The sequence below is a fragment of the Neofelis nebulosa genome, chromosome 1 (genome assembly GCF_028018385.1).
Source record: "Neofelis nebulosa isolate mNeoNeb1 chromosome 1, mNeoNeb1.pri, whole genome shotgun sequence".
In the NCBI taxonomy this organism is placed as follows: Eukaryota; Metazoa; Chordata; class Mammalia; order Carnivora; family Felidae; genus Neofelis; species Neofelis nebulosa.
In genome coordinates, this window is record NC_080782.1 from 25,582,138 (window position 1) to 25,602,924 (window position 20,787).

At 37.1% G+C, this 20,787-nt stretch overlaps 1 protein-coding gene across 3 annotated transcripts; it reads left to right on the forward strand.

The window, feature by feature from the left end:
• Positions 1 to 113: 113 nt before the first annotated feature.
• On the forward strand, positions 114 to 20,780 carry C1H5orf22 (chromosome 1 C5orf22 homolog). Of its 3 annotated transcripts, none has more exons than XM_058716517.1 (9): positions 114 to 297; positions 1,800 to 1,945; positions 4,421 to 4,570; positions 6,717 to 7,146; positions 9,122 to 9,184; positions 9,420 to 9,541; positions 13,286 to 13,352; positions 15,379 to 15,518; positions 19,031 to 20,780. In XM_058716517.1, the coding sequence occupies exons 1-9, from the start codon at positions 214 to 216 to the stop codon at positions 19,161 to 19,163; spliced, it is 1,335 nt and encodes a 444-aa protein (XP_058572500.1). In that variant the 5' UTR covers positions 114 to 213; the 3' UTR covers positions 19,164 to 20,780. The 3 variants fall into 3 exon arrangements, with proteins under 3 accessions (XP_058572500.1, XP_058572511.1, XP_058572521.1); XM_058716538.1 differs by lacking the exon at positions 114 to 297 and adding an exon at positions 3,933 to 3,995 and having other exon boundaries at positions 1,839 to 1,945; XM_058716528.1 differs by lacking the exon at positions 1,800 to 1,945 and having other exon boundaries at positions 184 to 297.
• Positions 20,781 to 20,787: the final 7 nt, after the last annotated feature.

Consider the following 20,787-nt stretch of genomic DNA (forward strand, 5'->3'; position numbering starts at 1 on the left):
TGATTGGTCCGTCAACTAGAGCGATGGATAATTAAGCCAATAGGATTTGTAGAACCCCTCGGCGCCCGCCCCCTGTCCTCTACATCTTCCAATAAGGAACCACAACCGGGTGAGCGCGCGTTTCCACCCGGGAGGGTCTGTGAGGCCGCAGCTCCCGCTTTCGGGAGTCCTAGCCTCGGCACTGCGGCTGGCGAGGACGCACACAGGGAAACCATGAGCGCAGACTCTGTGGGAGAGCGCGCTCGCCTCCGGCGCTACTCCAAACTCCCAGTGTGGGTCGTGGAGGATCACCAGGAGGTGAGCCGGCGACTGCTGGGTCCTGAGGCAGAATCGCGTGAGGGCCCGGGAGGCGGCGGAGCCTCGGCATCGAAGGCCAGAGATAATCGGAATTTGTTACCCGCGCGAGTTCCATTGCTGTGGGGAAAAAAACACCAAAATGACTAATTGGGAGGAACAGGCCCTGACATTTATGGTTCGCTGAGTATGCGTCGGGCAATTCATTTAACCCTCGCGATTTGCCCAGAAATCCCACAACCAACAACTGGTGGCGTCGGGCTTCGAACCTGCGCATTCTGACTTCAGAGTCCCGTGTCCTTTACCTACCTGCTTCTTAACGGAGGCTTCCAGCTCTCCCTGGCGTCTCCAACACAGTCCTGCCGTGTAGGTGGGAAGGTTTTAGCAAAGAATGTGGGCTGTCATCTGTGAAACGGGACTATCACCTTAGCACCCGTAGGGCCGCTGCTATTATTTTGTGCTGGGTGTGTACATAAATCCTTTAATATGGGGTGGCCCGGGTGGCCCAGTCGGTTAAGCATCCGACTTCGGCTCAGGTCACGGTCTCGGGGGTTCAACCCCGCCTGGGGCTCTGTGCGGGCAGCGCTGAGCCTGGAGCCTTCTGCGGATTCTGCGTCTCACTCCCTCTCTGGCCCTCCCCGCTTGCGTTCTGTCTCTCGCTCGCTCTCTGGCGCGCTCTCTCTCTCTCTCTCTCTCTCTCAAAAATAAACATTAAAAAGCTTCCTTATAAATCTTTCTAACACAGAGCCCTGCGTTTGTAAACACTGAAGGTGTTTTCTATTTTTTATGGCAGGGCTACTTTGGAGTAGCTAAAATGGTGCCTTTATCTGGTCTTCTGGAAGCCTATGAGGGAGGATCATGCATCTAAGACTTTTTTTTTTTTTTTTTTTTTTAAAGTAGTAGACCTTGGGGATTGTCCGGATATGAAAGAGGGAAGGAGTGGGCTCTGGATTTATGGATGGAGAAAGTTAAGAGGAGAGGCGGGAAGTTGGGTTTCCCAGGACCTAGAGATAGAGTGCATGGACCTGAGCAAAAGCCAAGCGTGGGTTAAGCGGTGCTGTCCATTTCCGGTTTAAATGTAGAGCCACAGAGCTTGACAGACTACCTAGCCCGGCTGCACCATCCTAAGGTGTGGAAAAGGCCAGGAGACCCAGGGTGGCTTGAACACACCCTTAATGCCAGAATGTGTCTTCATTACCCGGTCTTTTCCTGAGAGCCCATCTGTTTAGCCGCTTCATCTTCTGAGTTTGTGTTGGGGGCAAGATGGCAGCAAGAGATGCCCATTAAGGCCTTTGGAGGTGCAACCTGGAACTTCTGAGGAAAAAAGCTGGAGAACGTTATCTAAACCCACCTAGGACGAACAGATTTCGTATTTGCCTACCGTTTAACGATTCGGTGCGCTTCGAACTCCGGGCGGCTACGTTTAGCATTGTTTCTCAGTCTGCAGCTGAGCGGATGCTCATGATTTCAGTGCCAATTCTGAATGTGTGCGTGTGTTTTTACAGGTCCTGCCTTACATATACCGGGCCATTGGCTCAAAGCATCTTCCTGCCAGTAATATAAGTTTTGTGCATTTCGATTCACATCCAGACCTCCTTATTCCTGTGAATATGCCAGCTGACACTGTGTTTGACAAGGAAACACTTTTTGGGTAATACGTGATTTTTGTTAATGATATTTTGTTTTGTTTTGTTTTTAAGTGAACTCTGCCCCTGGTGTGGGGCTCGAACTCAAGAGCTTGGGACCAAGAGTTTCATGCTCCACCAACAGCCAGCCAGGCACCCCTGTTAGAGATCTTTTATTTGCTTGAAATACAATTTGCAGATGTGATGAACTATTAAGGGAACTAGACTTTGCCGAGCTCGTGTGTTTTCTTTTTCTTTTCTTTGCCTGTTTTATTTTAATTACACCAATTGTTGACTTTTTCATAAAGAGGCAGGTATTAAATATTTTAGGCTTGCTGGCCATACAGTCTGCGTTGCAACTACTTATCTCTGCCCTTGTAGTATGAAAGCAACGGTGGACACTATGTAACAAGTAAGTGTAGCTGTGTTCCAATAAACCTTTATTTACAAAAACAGGTAGCCTGGGGCACCTGGGTGGCTCAGCCCATTAAGCATCCAGTTTTCGGCATAGGTCATGATCTCCTGGTTTGTGGGTTCAAGCCCCACATTGCTGTCTGTACTAATAGCTCAGAGCCTAGATCCTGCCTCGGGTTCTGTGTCTCTCTGTCTCTCCTCCACTCATGTTCTCTTTCTCTCAAAACAAATAAACATTTAATTAATTAATTAATTAAATAAAATCTGATTTAAAAAAAAAAAATGTGGCCCAGCCAATGAAAGAAGTAGAAGAGACTTTAAATGTTACTTGAGCCAGTTCTCCCTACCCCTCCACTTAAAAAGTCTGAATACTAAGGCACAAGATAATGTGTCTTAAACACATTATTCAATAATTATATAGGCAACACATCTTTAATTTGTATATCCTTTCTTCCAGTATTGTCCTTCCAACCTTGCAATTTGTACCTCAATCCACAGGAAGGATCATACCTAATGTATCTATAAACATTGACTTATAAGCCTTTCTTTAGTAATAAAGTTCTCTGAAATTCTGCCACTGTTTATGTATGCATTTTGTTAGAATGTAGTCTACTCATATCAGGTAAAAAGTGACATAGCAGTAACTTTTATTTATAATATAAAATTAAGAGATAGATGTTTACATGAATTAATTTTAGCCTACTACATTTCTTTTAGTTAACTTTTTCCAGAACCCCATTTTAGAGCACTATTTATTTTATTTATTTATTTATTTATGAGAGACAGAGTACAAGTGAGGGAGGGGTAGAGGGAGAAGGAGACACAGAATCCAAAGCAGGCTGAAGGCTCAGAGCTGTCAGCACAGACCCCTACGCAGGGCTCGAACCCACAAACCATGAGATCATGACCTGAGCCAAAGTCAGATGCTCAACCCACTGAGCCATCCAGGCGCCCCTAGAGCACTAATTTCTAAAGAAATGTGGTAGCGCTACCATTGTTGTTAGTCTCTTTTATAAATTTAGAGATTTCATATTTTAGAAATTGAAAAAAGTTATAAGTATGCAGACTGTACAGTTGTAGAATAATTCTTAAACTTTTTAGTCTCAGGATTCTTGTATATTCCTAAAAATTACTGAGCTTTCTTCTAAGTGTAGGTTACATCTATTGACATTTACCATATTTGAAATTAAAACTGAGAAATGTTTAAAGTAATAATTCATTCAAATTAATAAACCTGTATGTGTTAGCATAGATATGATATTTTTATGAAAAATGTATTTTCTAAAGCAAAGTATCTGGGGAGAAGAATAACAATATTTAAGTTTTTTTCCCATGTCTTTAATATTTGCCTTTGTAAGAGACAGCTATTTCTCCTATCTCCTTCTGCATTCAATTTGTTGCCATATGTTGTTTTGGTGGAACTATATGAAGAAAATTTAGGAACAGTATTTTCATAGCTTTTTCAGATAATTATGAATATTCGGTACCATACCAAAACTTGACAAGTAGTGGTTCTTAAAGCTCAGTTCGAATGTGGAAATCCAACAATTCAATTTCAAGTCTGAATAACCATTGTATGTTGATCAATCTTTCTTTCAGGAAAAATGGTGTTTTCAATTCAGTCACAAGTACTTTTCCTTGAAACAACCATGGTACCTCAAAGTATGTAGCAGAAATACTTTTTGTGCATTTCTCATTTTACTGCACAGACTATTTAAAATGTATATTCAGGATCAAGGTTTAGTAAACTAGTGAACTGGCTTTTTTTTTTTTTTTTTTTTTTTTTTTTACATGAAACTGGCTTTGGGAGGGGTCAGTGGTGTTTGGTAGTGAAGAATACAGTGACTACTAGTAGAGTTGATGCTGTTGCCTTGATTAATCTCAGGACATCAGCCCACCATTGCTTTGCACTGTTAGTGCAAATGTCAGTACAATGAAAAAGGGAAATAAGCCCTTGATGTCATTACGAAAGTTGTTAAAATCTTGTTCTGGGTGAAATTACATTTGGAAAACCCACTCATGCTTTCTATTCTTTCTTTCTATTCTTTCTATTTCTATTTCTTTCATGCTTTCTATCTCTTTTCCAGAGAATTAAGTATTGAGAATTGGATTATGCCTGCAGTTTATGCTGGCCATTTTTCTCATGTTCTATGGCTTCATCCCACGTGGGCTCAGCAAATCAGAGAGGGAAAACATCACTTTTTAGTAGGCAGAGACACTTCTACCACAACCATCAGGTAATTTCATCATATTTGTGAGTGTGAAAGGGAATGAATTCTTCTTTTATCTTACTTTGAATCCCCATAATAACTTGTAAGTTCTCTACATACAGATAGGGTCAGATTAAGCCTCAACTATTTAAATAGTTCTCAAAACACCAGGAACCAAGCTTTCATGTCTCTGGACCTTCTTCACATGTCATTTATATTTTGTTGCTAGTCAAGTTGGTTTTGAATAATATGGTCTCCATCTTCTGGAATTCGGGCTCCATTGATGACTAATTCCGTTAAATCAGTGAAATACCTTATAGATATATATATATTTAATGATTTATATATTTAAGGAAATGCTATTTCCTTACAATATAACTATTGTCCACTGAATTTAACAGTTAGCAGTGGAAAAGCAAAATTATCTCATTTTGGGTTTTTTTTGTTTTTGTTTTTGTAAATCCAATAGCTAAAAAGTAGATTTGGAGTTTTCATTTTAGTACTATGACTAACTTTAGGTAATTAACCTAAATTAAATTACAGCATTCTCTGACTTGAGTTACATGTGCAACTATTTTTGTTGTATAAGCAGTTTAATCAATGTTTTATGTGTATTGCAATACTGTAATTGTCTTTATAAATATCAACATGTTCTTGACTTTCTACATTCTCTTGTGATGAGATGAATGTGAAGAAGAATGCAGGGGCGCCTGGGTGGCTCAGTCGGTTAGACGTCCGACTTCAGCCCAGGTCACGATCTCGCAGTCCATGAGTTCGAGCCCCGCGTCGGGCTCTGGGCTGATGGCTCAGAGCCTGGAGCCTGCTTCTGATTCTGTGTCTCCCTCTCTCTCTGACCCTCCCTTGTTCATGCTCTGTCTCTCTCTGTCTCAAAAATAAATACACATTAAAAATAAAATTAAAAAAAAAAAAAGAAGAATGCAAATTTAGTTTGGAGGATACAGGCTTTGTCTTTCTTAGGATGGCATAATTTATAAGAAGCCTGGATATTAGCTTTATTATGTCATTAATCTTATTTTGGAAAATTAATACCTTTTTAAATTTAAGGCTGTATAACTGGAGGAGGGGGAGTAGAAAATAAATATTGACCTTTATTTTAGTTGGATAGAGCCTGCCTCTGGAAGAAGCACTTAGTTTTGCTTTTCAAAGTATTTACTAAGGCATAAAATAGTGAAAAGCTAAGAACTTACTGAGTAGAAATCTGTAACTTGTAAAATGCATTCTGCATATGTATAACATTTTTAAGTTGCTTTTCATATTAAAATATGTTCATATAAAATTTGACAAAGCTTTGAAACACATCGGAGGGAGTTTCTGTTAACAGAAATTATTTCCAGATACAATTTTTCTTGTAAGTGATTATTTGGTTAAAGTTTCAGCTGATTTGAGCTCCAAAACACTAGCTTAAAGGGGCCCCTTGGTGGCTCATTTGGTTAAGCATCCGACTTCGGCTCAGGTCATGATCTCACAGTTCATGAGTTCAAGCCCTGCATCAGATTCTACTGACAGCTCCGAGCCTGGAGCCTGCTTCAGATTCTGTGTCTCTTTCACTCTGTGCCCCTTCCTCGCTCACGCTCTGTCTCCTCCCTCTCTTCTCTCTCAAAAATAAATATTTTTTTAAGTTAAGAAAACACACACACACTAGGTTAATTAAAGAAGATCATTTATTTCTTTCTCATATGAGAGTTTACCACATGCAGCCCAGGGCCTTTGTGGCAGTTTACCAGTTCAGCAACTCCAGTTCCTTTTATCTTTTTGCTTCATCTCTAGAGTATTGCCTTTGTCCTCATAGTCCAAGGTGGGCTTGCCACTTCCATGTTCATATGCCAGTCAGTGAGGAAAGGAGAGCAAGGTTTTATACACTTCTTTTCCATTCACAGCCTTAGGCCAGAACTTAGTCAACTGGCCACACCTGGCTGCAAGGTAGATTATGAAATCTTTACTTAACAGTCTTTACTTTGGGCAGTTGTGTGCCCAGCTAAAAATTTGGGGAATGCTATTTCTGCAGAAGAACAGGAATTACAAAAAGTAGGGATAGCTCTTAGCTTTTGTTAAATATGTTCTTTGTTATGTTTCTGAGTGCTTTGGAAATACTATATGAAATGTCAGCTAATTTGTCCATTTGTCTTTAAAATAGTTTTTTCCTCTAATGCAGGGTTACAAGTACAGATCATTACTTTCTAAGTGACGGTCTTTATGTAACTGAAGACCAGTTAGAGAACCAAAAACCTTTGCAATTGGATGTGATTATGGTGAAACCTTGCAAACTCTGTAACAATCAAGAAGAAAATGATGCGGTGTCTTCTGCTAAGAAGCCAAAGCTAGCACTGGAAGATGCAGAAAACACTGCCTCTACTAACTGTGACTCTTATTCAGAAGGACTGGAAAAGGACACAGTGACACAGAAGAAGGGCCAAACTTGCCTAGAACAGTCACATCCATGCTTTTCTGAAAGCCAAGAATGCCAGACAACAGTCAGCACTGGGGAAATTCTAGAAATTTTGAGGAAAGGGGATGCATTTGTTTTGGATATTGACTTGGATTTTTTTTCAGTCAAGAATCCCTTCAAAGAAATGTTCACTCAGGTAAACATGTGGCATTTTTAAAATGTAGATCTTGAGAATTGTATGACATTTCTCTAGATCAGGGCTCAGCAAATTTTCTGCAAGCAACCAGATATTAATTACTTTATTGGGGGTCCCATATGGTCTCTATCACACATTCTTCCTTGTTGTATTTAAACATTTTTAAATTATACATACCTTTTTTTAAATTGAAGTTTATATGTACCTTTCTTAACTTGAAGGCCATACAAAAACAGGTTGTGAGCTGTGGGTTGCAAATCCCTGCTCTAGATAGTATTTATTTTGTGTTTATTGAGGTAATACGTACATGGGTAGTTGAAAAAACTAAGAAAGAAACATCACCAGTTTCTTGGTGTATCTTTCCAGAGATATTCTATACATGTAAAGAAAGCCCTGTGTGACAGATTTTTCACTGAACAATCAGGTGCCTGATCACACATGTACTATTTGCAGCTAATGATTCAGGCCTCTACTCCGCAGGGCACCTCATCAGATCTTAAATGCAAATCACCAGACAATATTAGTATGCACAGATCTGAGATGGAACTAGGCATTTAAGAAACTGGTAAATTCATGATCCAAATGAGCATTCCTAGGTGCATTTTATGGGCACAACTGCTTTCTTCAACATTTGGGAGGTTATTCAGACCTATTTCAGTGATTCAGATCAACTGTATTTTTTCTACCCAAATTCAGTGTTTGATTATAACAACGATGTTGCACCTTACAATCATAATATGTATGTATAAGAAGCCATGGTGGTTTATCTAAGTTATTAAAGACCTCTAAGTAGGTAATGATTAAAAATAGGTAAGATTTGAGGATTTAGTGTAATCTGGAACAAGAATGGGGGGGGACCTAGAGTATTTTCCCAACTTGTAAATAAGGGAGAAAAATTGCTCTCTATTTCTTCCTGCTGTTGTATTTGGAGCCAGTGACTATAACCACAAGTTCTTAGAATTATGAAATGACCTTAGAGCTATTTAGAAAACTTGAAGAATAGGCATGTCTGAAAGCTGAAGAAACTGACTTTAGGAATTTATTTTACAAATATACTCATCAAATATTTTTAATGAAAATTTCTAAAAAGTTACATAAGGAACTTAATGGCAGGTATTCCTTTTCCAGTACTATCAGGAAACCTGGGTAGTGGAGATTTTTGTATCCTTTATACCATTTGGTACTATGGAACTTTTGGAAAAGAGCATGTAGTGTACTTTATAATTTAATAGACTTTTTTTTAATGTAGTTAAAGTCACTTGTTTACCTTTTTTAAAGAGCATGTGCAGAAGTCCAGAGTGAGTTAAGTTCTGTTTGTTGCTTCTGCTTATCGCTTCTTGGGAAAGTTACTTAACTTTCACACCCAAGTCACAGGATTATTACAGTGAGGGTAGTGGCACAACACTGTGCTTTGTGAACTTCAGCTCTTGCATATAATTTCTTCTCAACAATACTCCTAAATGGGATTTTGGAGCAGATATACCCATGTATAATGGGGCTATTTAGTGTGCTGAATGAAGAGAGACACTCTCCTGCAAAGTCAGTGCTTAGAAAGTATCCTTCTTCCATTGTAACTGCCTCCCCTATCACCTTTAAATTTCAGGGTTCTCTTTTGCAGCTAGGGAAAGGGCTGCAAAATGAACATGGAGCGTTCTTTTGTTATTCAGGACATGTATATTTCCTGTAAATAGCGAAAACCTGTTTAGATCCTAGGATGTACCAATTTGTAGAGTAGAATATTAAAAATCTTCTTTCATATCAAGTCTTTTCCATAGCTATTTCATACATTCTTGTCAGTATAGAAATGACAGTGTTTATAATGATATCTGAACTACACATTTGCTGGATTTTCACAGACTGATTTTTAAATAATTATCTATCTTCCTAATATCACAGCCATTTTTACTTAAAGAATATCATCAAAAAAAATTAGGTTTTTTTCCCCTACTATATGGGTTTTTGTTTTGTTTTCCAGGAAGAATACAAAATCTTACAAGAGTTGTACCAATTTAAAAAGCCTGATACCAACCTGACAGAGGTATCCTTCATTTATTTCTTTTGCGTTTTGTGTGTTACATATCTAATAATATCTTATAGCCCATTAGAGTGCTCTCGGACATCTCACCAGAATCTTTGTGTGTTTATTGGGTAAACCCATGGTTAGTACTTACAAGTCATGGTTTAACTAATTGAACTGATATTTTCATTGTAATGGAATTTCACTTGTTTTTTCAAAGAAAAATTATAATCTTGGCTTTTCAATGTACTTAAAGGAAGATTTGGTAGATTGTGTTGATACTCGAATTCATCAGTTAGAAGATTTAGAAGCTGCTTTTGCTGATTTGTGTGATGGTGATGATGAAGAAACGGTACAGAAATGGGCTTCAAACCCTGGGTAAGACCTTGAAACATTTTTTACCCAACTTTATTTCAGTCCTAGATATATTGTTAAGTTTGCTAGATAAATTACTTTTTAAAAATTAGTATTAAATGGCAACACAAGGATGCTGGGTGGCTCAGTTTGTAGAGCATGTGATGCTTGATCTCAGGGTTGTGAGTTGGAGCCCCACATTGGGTGTAGTGCTTACTTAAAAATAGTATCTTAAAAAAAAAAAATGCCAACACAAATTTACTAGCAATAGCTAGCCTTTACTAGGTGCTATCTATATGTCCAGTTGTAAGATTTTTTTCTTGCATTTATCTCATTTATTCCTTCTAATAATCTTAAGACTTTGTGTTCATTTTATAGGTGAGGAAGCTAAGACACAGAGGTTTAAGTTGCTCTGAGTCCCATAGTAAGTGGGTATGCTTTTAATCATTGTGCAGTAGCTGCCCCTATAAGATGTGGTACTGGGTCTTACAGAAGATTAATGATTTGTAAGACAGCCCCCATTCAAAGGAGAGTAAGAAAAAAAAAAAAAAAAATTAACCTATCAATAAAAAAGTAAATTACTAGATTGGTAAATTAAAATGTGAAAATTTGCTTCCTTTTAAGGATAACCCAATATGAGTACAAGGTCAAAACTGCCCATCATATGAGGAAGCACGATTTGACAACTGGATTCTTCATCAGGTCATCTATTTGGCCAATTGTCTCAGCATTAACATTACCTTGAAAACATGAAGAGAAAGTTCTTTTCGTGTGATCATTTGTCGATTTATAGGGTGGGGTGAAGAGTGCCTTTAGTGTTAAAAAGCAGGTTTGAAAGAATGTTGACATAAATAGTGTAGTTACTTTTCTTGGAACTAATTCTATTTTTTTCTAGTGAAGTGTAGTTGACGTACAATATTATATTAGTCTCAGGTATACAACATAATGAATCGACAATTCGATATATTCTATAGTGCTCACCACAATAAATGTGGTTACCACCTGTTACTATACAATATTATTATACCATTGACTGTATTCCCTATGCTTTAGTTTTTATTCCTGTGACTTATTTTTATAACTGGAAATTTGGACCTCTTAATCCCCTTCACCTGTTTCACCTGTCTCCCCACCCCCTCTGGCAGCCACTGGTTCTCTGTATTTATGAGTCTGTTTCTGTTTTTGTTTGTTCATTTGTCCTGCTTTAGATTGCACAAGTGAAATCATGTGGTACTTATCAAACTTACTTCACTGAGCATGATACTCTAGGTTCATCCATGTTGTCATAAATGTCAAGATTTCATTCTTTTTTATGTCTGGGTAATATTCCATTGTATACATAGACATGTGTATGTGCATGTATCTGTCTTACATTTTCTTTATTCATTTGTCTATCGTTGGACACTTGGGTTGCTTTCGTATCTTGACTATAACAAATAATACTGCAGTAACAATAGGAGTGGATATATCTTTTCAAATTAGTGTTTCTGTTTTCTTTGAATAAATACCAAGTAGTGGAATTACTGGATCATATGGTATTTCTATTTTTAATTTTTTGAGGAACCTCCATACTATTTTCCATAGTGGCTGTACCAGTTTACATTTTTACAGACAGTGCACAAAGGCTTCCTTTTCTCCACATCCTCACCGACACTTGTTCTTTTCTTATTCTTTGATACTAGCCATTCTGACTTATGTGAGGTAATTTCTTACTGTGGTGTTGGTTTGCATTTCCTTAATGATTAGTGATGTTGAGTCTTTGAAATAATTCTTTAAATCATATAGACTCAACAAAAAGCCTGAAAACTAAAATGGAACCATCAGACATCAACTTTTTTGTCCCCATGAGCATAGGAAGACCAGAACCAGCTTATTTTCAAATTGATCTCTCACAAACAGATTATTCTCCACAGTGTAAATGTAAGAAATCAGTCATAAGATACCAACATAAATTAGAAAGTTAGAATCATAGTACTTTGGGCCACTAAGGCTTATTATGTCATTGTTCTTGGTAATAATTCATCAGATTTCTAGAAGAATACATAGGAAACTGGAATAGAGGTTGCCTCTGGAGAGAGGAATTGTATGGCTAATAGATGAAGTTATGAGGGAGAAACATCTTTTGCTATGTGTATGTATTACCTATTCAAAATATTCAGTGTAATTTTTGTTTCAAATATTGGGAGACCTCCCTGAAATATAAACATTATAAAACTTTATTATCTCTAAAAAAAGAGTAGTATGGAATAAAAACCATAATTGTATTCATCACATCAATAAATATTGACCAGGCACTTTAACATCAGTTAATGCTCTTCTTCTTCAGTATAGGGAACTCATTCAAAAAATGATTCCCTCCTTCTTGAAATTATGATGGAAGAGGGAGATCTAGAAATATCTCACAGAACATGATTCTTCCTAGAAACATTGAAAAGTACCTACTATTTTGTGAATTTGTGATGTCTCAAGCCGAGTTTAAAACTTAAAATAGCATGAAAACCTTGGATTCCTGGATTTAGCCTATAGATGGGGCCACTTTCACTGAAACCCACTGTGCCTGGTAAGCATGCCCAGTTAACTCTTCAGCACCTGCAGAGTTCTGTCACAGAGTTGAAGAAACAATGAGGCTACAACAGAAATGAGTCCAGACCATGATTGGAATGGAGGGAAAATAGAATAGCACAAAGGAAAAGTGGGTGAGACAGCAAGAAGAATCTCCCCAAATTTACCATGCCCCTGAAGAGCCAGACCCTCAGCATGAAGGAGTCTTCACTGTTCCTTAAGAAGTACATAAAGTAGATGGAAACCAATTTGACAATAAATTTCATATTAAAAAAATAATAATAAATGGGCAGGGGTTCCTACCCTCAGAAAGAAAAAAAAAAAAAAAAAAGAATTAAATAAAGTAGGTGATTAGGGTCTAGAAGACCAGAAAGTTTTTTCATAAAAAGAGAGTAACAGAATGAGTGGATAGATAGGTCTCCATGACCCCCTCTTGCTTTCTTTTTTCCCTCCTAGCAGTTGCATAGATATTGATGGGGAAGGCAAAATACTGGAAACATCAGTCAGGCCTCCCAAAGAGTTCTATTTAAATTTAATAATGGGCACCTGGTTGGCTCAGTTGGTTAAAAGTCCGACTTCTGCTCAGGTCATGATCTCGTGGTTCACGAGTTCAAGCCCCATGTCAAGCTTTGTGCCGACAGCTCAGAGCCTGGAACCTGCTTCAGATTCTATCTCCATTTCTCTCTGCCTCTCCCCCGCTTGCTTGCGTGCACTCTCTCAAAAATAAAAAGCATCAAAAATAAATAATAAATAAAATTTAAATGACTTAAAGGCACTAGTGTTAGTATACTAAATGGTATAGAACTTTCCCAGGTGTAATTGTGTATGTCAATAAATATATTCTTAATTTTTTTTTGAACTTTTGGGTAACTTTTTCAACACCATGTGCTCAAGGCACTTAGTTTTCTTATTGATCAAAATAATTTTAAATCACAGTAGAGCTTCTATTTTTAAAAAAGAGGAAAATCTTAGTTTCGTGAGTGTTAATTTTCAACGTTTAACACAATGTATACTTTTTTAAGTAAGAAAAAACAACATTTATTTCTTAATATTTTAAGATGATATTTGAATGTCTTTATCTTTCATTTCTCAATTATGTGAAATGTATTGTTAAAGATATACTTTAAATGTTACGTATCTATCATTTGCTTCTGTAATTTTAGTTGAGGTGGTGTGATGTTTAATTGAGGGGTGGCTTTTTTCCAGAATGGAATCACTAATTCCACTTGTACAGAGTTTGAAAAAACGGATGGAAGTACCAGACTATGAAATGGTAAATATATTGCAGTATAAAATTGACCCTTTAGAAAGACATTTTTCTGGGTAGAAAAAGTACTTTTTATTTAAGTGGTTTGCTTTTATTTGTGTACCAGGGAAGTGTAAATGAATTCTTTTTAAAAAATGAGAAGAAATGAAAAAATACACACTTCTTAGAAGTCAGAACATTGGAAAAGTTTTCCAAAAAAATAAGCTTTCTAAAGGTGTCCCTTCTTTATTGATTCATTTTTATACTCCCTTCCTCCTTCTTTCTTTCCTCCCTCTAAAAACTTTCCTGATTATAAAAACCAAGCAGGAAGATAAAAGAAAGTGTTCTGACAAGTACATCTCAGCCGTATCAGCTGTATTGCTGACTTTGTTTGCCAACAGTGACCTGAAAGCTATGACAAAAGTGAATACTTCTAGTGATAATTTCTTTTATTTTTATATCATTTTTCAGTATTTGAGGCATAAAATTTCCTATTTGAAGTTCAAGTGCCTTTTCTCAGATTTTGTGCTAAAACTAAGACCTCTAAGTCTTCTTCTTTTACTCCTGCTGCTGCTTTTACTTCCAATAAATTGTTTTGTTCTAGTGTTTTATTTAGTTATGGAATACAATTAAACCACCTTACTTGAACTGTAGTTTATGTATTGATTTAATGCCAACTTTATAAGAATAAAAAATATTAGCAAAAGAATATTTTGCTTAAATTGGAGCTAGTCCAAATGCCTTAGTCCACCCCTTTTTTCATGGCAGTTATTAAGAGTGATAGAGTTAGAAGATCCTTAGGATTTAAAAATGTTTTGAGGGGCGCCTGGGTGGCGCAATCGGTTAAGTGTCCGACTTCAGCCAGGTCACAATCTCGCGGTCCGTGAGTTCGAGCCCCGCGTCAGGCTCTGGGCTGATGGCTCGGAGCCTGGAGCCTGTTTCCGATTCTGTGTCTCCCTCTCTCTCTGCCCCTCCCCCGTTCATGCTCTGTCTCTCTCTGTCCCAAAAATAAACAAAAAACGTTGAAAAAAAAAAATTTAAAAATGTTTTGAGTTCACATGACATTATTGAATGTGTCTTCATGCAGGTCTGCTATAATCATTATATTACATCTGGATTTTCCACTGGTTGGGAGTGGTTTGTACATTGTTTGTTGAAAGACAGAAGGGATGGCATGGGCTTGGTTGCAGATAATGTAATCAAATATGATGTGCCTATAGCTGCAGGGTTAGAACACTAAGTGTTTTGATCAGTTCAGTAGAAAAGAACATTCGTATCATTTTACTACGTGGATTGTTCCTAGTTAAATTTTTGATGTGTATTCAGAACCTCCAATAAAATATCAGATTAATGGTTTTTTTCCATGCTTTGCACTTATATACAGTAGGCAAAACAGTGACATACTTGAGTTCCAGTTTTCAAAACTTCAAGCAAAGGATATAAAATGTTAGCCTGTGAGCCACTTCTAGCTTTCAGGCACAGTTTAGTGCTATGAGACTGGAACATCAGTCATTTACATTTAAGACACATAAATGGATGTCAGTACTATTTGATTGTACATAAAGGGTATATAAGGAACTGGTGACAGGAGGAAAACTCTCCCTTGTATCCTCTTAAAACTTTGAATATAGCACTACATGCATGTATTTTAAAAATAAAATAATATGTTGAAAGAAAAGGTAAAACCAGAATATTATGTACAATTTTATATCAGCTTTTAGAATCTAGGTGTAATAGATAATTTGCTAGATAATATGAATTGTCAAAATAGACTCAAGTAAAGACAGAAACTGAATTAATCCATAATTATAAAATTAAAAAAAATAGTTAAGGAGTTATTCCTATAAAAGGCATCAGGCCCAAACAAATGTACAGGCCAGTTCTTTCAAAACTTGAGAGAATAGGTAACTTCTGTGACACAGAAGCTGTTAAGGAAAAAACAATCCCAGTCCACATATTATTAAAAAATGTATCAGCAAGTCCTCTAATGGTTAAAGAATTTTTTAAAAACAATAAAGCCTTATAGTGTAATTCTTAATTTTCTTATTTTCAGGTTCACCAGGCTGGTCTAACCTGTGATTATTCAGAACTTCCTCACCATATCAGCACAGAACAAGAAATTGAGTATCTTATTCAGTCTGTATATTATTTACTGAAAAATTTACCAAAACCTACTCTCGTGACAATTGCAAGGTAAGTGTGGTAGCCTGAATAGTGGTACGCCAAAGATGTTCACATCCTAATCTCCAGAACCTGCGGATATGTAACCTTCTATAGGAAAAGGGACCTTGCAGTTGTAATTAACTCAAGGATCTTGAAATGAGAATACCTTGGATTATCCAGTGGACCAGTGTGATCACAGTGGTCCTTTTAAGAGGGTCAGAATTCGAGAAATTGGAAGATGCTAGGCTACTGGCTTAGAAGATGGAGGATAGGGCCTCAGGCTAAGGAATGCAGACAGCCTCCAGAAACTGGAAAGACAAACATTCTCCCCTAGAACCTAGAGAAGAATGCAGCCCTGCTAGCCCCTCTATTTTAGGACTTCTCATCTCCAACAAGACTGTAAGGTAGTAATTTTGTGTTGCTTTAAGCTGCTAAATTTGTGGCAATTTGTTAACAGCTGCCATAAGAAATTAATACAGTTTCCACAGGTTAATCTAATGATTACTATTACTAACCAATTTTTTACCTACTCAGCTCAAAATTCAGATGTTGTATTTTCTCTTTCCTCTTAGTGATGGTTGGCAAAAAACATACAATTCTTATTATCTTGTCTTTGAAGTTGGTGATACTATTCAGATGAACACAGGAATTCCTATTTCTTTGTCCTACAAATGAATATTTAGCTGCTGCCATTTTTTTAAATTTGAACATAATTGCTGAATAGTTACAACAATTTAATGAAACTTTTCTGTGTTCATCTTTGGGCTGGTTTTGTATGGAACTATGAGGTTAGTACTTTATATATTTTATGATAAATATTTTGTAACATCCTTTTACCATCCTGAAATGAAATTCATAGGTGATCTAACCTACATAGTTCATTCAGGCTGCATTAACAAAAATACCATAGACCAGGTGGCTTATAAACAAGAGAAATCCATTTCTCACAGTCCTGGAGGCTGGGTGGTCTAAGATAAAGTTACTAACAGATTCAGTGTGGTAAAGACCTGCTTCCTGGTTCACAGCCGTCTTCTCCCTGTAAACCTCATGAAGGAGGTCTCTGGGGTCTCTTATAACAGCACTAATCTCATTCATGAGGGGTCCACCCTTGTTATCTAATCAAAATATGATGACATTGAGGATTGGATTCAATATACGAATGTGGGGGGGGACACAAACATTTATTCTATAGCAATAATATACCTGTACACATAATTTAAACATATGTTTATATGTGTGTACACACAAGAAAATCCTAACATAAAAGAAATAAAAGTAATTGATAAAATAATATGTATTAAAATGCCACACAAGACTAGCATCTTTACAAGGAGTCTCAAAATGTAACAGTTACAAATGCAGACAGATAATCACGTGATGTATTGGCCAAATACCCTAACAGCACTGTCATAGTGACATGTTTTTTTTTTTTTTAAGTTTATTTATTTGTTTTGAGAGAGGGAGAGAGAATCCCAAGCAGGCTCTGCACTGTGAGCACAGAGCCTGATGTGGAGCTCAGTCTCACGAACTGTGAGATCATGACCTGAGCTGAAATCAAGAGTCAGATGCTTAACTGACAGAGTTACCCAGGTGCCCCATGTGACATGTTTTTTCTGGTCATAACAATTTCCTGGTAAAGTTCTAAACTTAAAGTCCAATCTTCCCTCAATATACAGAGTAGTTGCATTCTTGGGAAATTTAGTTTATATTTAATTCATTTTCAAAAATACTTTGTTCTTATGTAAAAGAGTATTAAATTCTAGGCTCAAAAAATTAAAAATGGTTTTCACTTATGTGAGTGCTCCATGAACTTTGGAAAAAAGTATGTAGGACACAGGACAAGTATTCATATTCACATTCATAGTGCAGGACTGTCCTGCATGTTGCAAGCATTTTAGCAGCCCTGTCCTCTCACCTTGGCCCTTCGGTTGTCATTGTGACAATCAAAAATGCACCAACAGATTTCCAAAACTACATCTTGGGGGTAGTTTCCATCAAGAACTACTCTAACTGTTTTAAAGAAGCCAGAAAGCTTTGACTGATTGAGGCTTATAAATTAAACTTTTATATATGATACTTTCTTGAAGTAGGTCTTTATCCATATGTATATATTAGGTAGTATTTAATAATTTTAATCGCTCTGTCTTATTTATTGTGTGTTAAATATTTACATCTAGTCTCAAAAATAACCTGATCACCAGAGAATAGAGTTTATCAGAAGTCTCACAGATTATGTCTCACAGATTATTTAGGTCTAAAATACTTGTGACAAGGACTAGATAACTAATTCCATTTCCTTCTTTTCTTTTTAAGTTTTTGTGTTTTTTTAAATGTTTTTTATTTATTTTTGAGAGAGACAGAGCATGAGCGGGGAGGGGCAGAGAGAGAGGGAGACACAGGATCCCAAGCAGGCTCCAGGCTTTGAGTTGTCAGCACAGAGCTAAAGGTGGAGCTCAAACTCACGAGCAGTGAGATCATGACCTGACCCAAAACTGGACATTTAACCAATTGAGCCACCCAGTCACCCCTTTTTAAGTTGTTTTTAATTTTTATTTATTTTGAGAAAGAGAGAGAGTGGGGCGGGGGGGGAGGGAAAGAGAGAATCTCAAGCAGGCTACACACTGTCAGCTCAGAGCCCAGTTCAGAGCTCAGTCCCACAGCCGGGAGATCATGACCTGAGCTGAAATCAAGAGTTGGACACTTAACTGACTGAGCCGTCCAGACACCCCTCCATTTCCTTCCATAAAGATTTCTATGCCACTCTTTCCATTCCATCCTCCTCAAATGGCTTTCCTCACCCAAGTCCAGAACCTGGAAACGCTGATCAAGTCATTTCAGAACTTAATATGGCTGTAATTGTCAGTGACATTGTAACTAGTTGGTAACTAAAGTTGTAGTTGGTGATTCTATAAAGAGTCACCAAGATACAGATTCCTGCCTTATCCTACTTTGCTCTTTTCTCCTTAATACCATCTAGGAAACTAATCCTAATACCAGCACATCTCCACATTTGATTCTGGATAATTCTGTATGCTTGTTAACAAAGTTTGTAGAAGTAGAAACCTATTATCAGTTGGGAAGACTCTACCCTTGTAATTTCTAGCCCTAGTGTACCCATAATAAAAGGATAGGAAAGATGTCCACCCACTTAAGAACCCCCAGTATTTCCCATATCTCCCTCTAAGGGAAACAGCAGTCTAATGATAAAGCACTGAGGCTTTGAAGCATGCTGTGTCATTTTGAATCCTGTCACTAGCACTTACTAGCTATGTGACTTATACAGGTTAATCTTTCTGTTTAGATTCCTTTAAAGGGATAGTAAAAGTACCTATTTCATAGAGTTGCTGAGAAGATTAAAGAATATAATGTAATGTACCCGACATAGAGTAACTATTTAGTAGCTTCCAACCGTTATTATTCCAAAATTCAGTACACCTTCGTTTCTATTTTATATTGAAATCAACACATGCAAACTTTTCCTCACTGCACAGTATGATCACATTTATGTGTATTTTTCTTTTTCTTTCCCTTCTTGGTTCCAGGTCAAGTCTGGACGATTACTGTCCTTCTGAGCAAGTTGACACCATTCAAGAAAAAGTCCTTAATGTGCTGAGCTCCCTGTATGGGGCTGTAGACATTCACCTGGTGTATTTAGCAGAGTGTTCTCCATCTTGAAACAACAAAACACTAGGTTCCTATAACATCTTGATGTAATAACAAGGTTTTCATTAACTTATTATAAATGAGTCTTCCAGAGAAGACTTTTGTTTTTATATTAACTTTGTTAAAATCTTTCAGATAGTTTGAATCTCAAACAGATCTTATCAGTTGTTGAATGATGACAATTTTTTTTTTACATCAGTTCTACCCTCCCCCCCTCCAACTGATTGTTGCTTATTTTTCTTCCTTTCCATCATAGTCTTCCTCATTTTGTGCGGGTTGTTTTTTCCCCCTAGGTCAGTTGGACTGTACAAAATTCATTCATTTATTCACTCAACCAACTGACATTTATTGAGCATTTACATGTGCCAAACATAATTAAGTGCTGGGTATATGGTGATGAACAGGATAGACAAGGCCCCCTGCCCTCTTTAGGGGATGGCTAAGAAACAAATTATGGATTACGAGAAGTATTATGAAGGAGCAACCACAAACATGTCTTAGGCATCCTCTTAGTACTCAAGGCATCCTGGCAGAATAAGAAAGTAACATTCTCAAAAGCTACCAAAAAAATAAATAAACTTGCTAGTCCATGAAAATGTTGCAGGAATCCTACCTTTCCAAGACTGTCAGGGTTGTGGTGCAGCTGTTGTGGCAAACTCACATTGTTGGTATGGAGAAGGTCTATTTGAGCAGTCAACAAAACAAAAATTTTCTTTGCTAATCAGAAAAGCCCTTCAGGGTTTTTGGTGCCTCCAGGTGATCAGTATTGGCATCGATTATCATTACAGTTCCTAAGTGCCACTTTATTGGCAGTCTGGGTTGATAATTTCTTCAAATAAACTAGCTTTTAATGTAAATAGTAGAAAAAAAGATAAATCCTTAATTCTGACCTACGGTAAATACCCAAAGACATAACTGCCTTCCACCAGCCTCCCCGTGAGGAAGAGACCCTATCTGAGTCCCTCTAAATCATAGAACTTTCCATTTGCTTAATTTACCAAAGTCTTCCCGTCTTCAGCATTCCCCATGTTCAGCAATTATTTTTCACTACCTAATTTCTTCTTCTTTAAAAGGTAGGATGGCATTTAAAGGGGGAAAAAAAACATCCATCCATTCCTCAGTCCTAACATAGCATTTGTTTTCATTTTGCATGTTACTGTCAGGCCTTGACCACATGTGTACATGTGCAGCTGCATGTAACTGCAATTGTATGTTACCTAATTTGATGGCTAATACCCAAGATCACATTACCATTGCCACTCAATAGATGGCACCAGATCCCATTTTTCCAATGATGCTATTTTCCTGCGAATTTTTCTCGTCACCAATTTCCCAAGGCTGATAGCGTGAATGCCTATTTCTGTTGTGAAAAGCAAAGCAAAGTGATTCAGCTTTCTATTTTGATAGAACATTATGTGCCAAAAAGTTTTCTCTGTAAAATCAGAATTGCAAAAGAGTGCTATTTATTTTTAAGTTTTGAAAAAATTTTATTGGAATTCTATAAACGGATGTTACTTTTATGAGTAAATTATTTTGTGTGCTAAAATAAATAAAAAGGTATGTTTTGAGATTTTAAAGATTTAAAACAAAAAACAAATTAAAAAAATAAAGATTTAAAATCAAACCGTAGCACTAA

Excerpts from the sequence above, each read along its gene's own strand:
- C1H5orf22 (XM_058716517.1), top strand. The coding sequence starts at position 214 with ATGAGCGCAGACTCTGTGGGAGAGCGCGCTCGCCTCCGGCGCTACTCC. Across the intron at positions 7,147-9,121 it reads TCAAAGAAATGTTCACTCAG|GAAGAATACAAAATCTTACA; the intron begins GTAAACATGTGG and ends TTTGTTTTCCAG. Across the intron at positions 9,185-9,419 it reads CTGATACCAACCTGACAGAG|GAAGATTTGGTAGATTGTGT; the intron begins GTATCCTTCATT and ends ATGTACTTAAAG.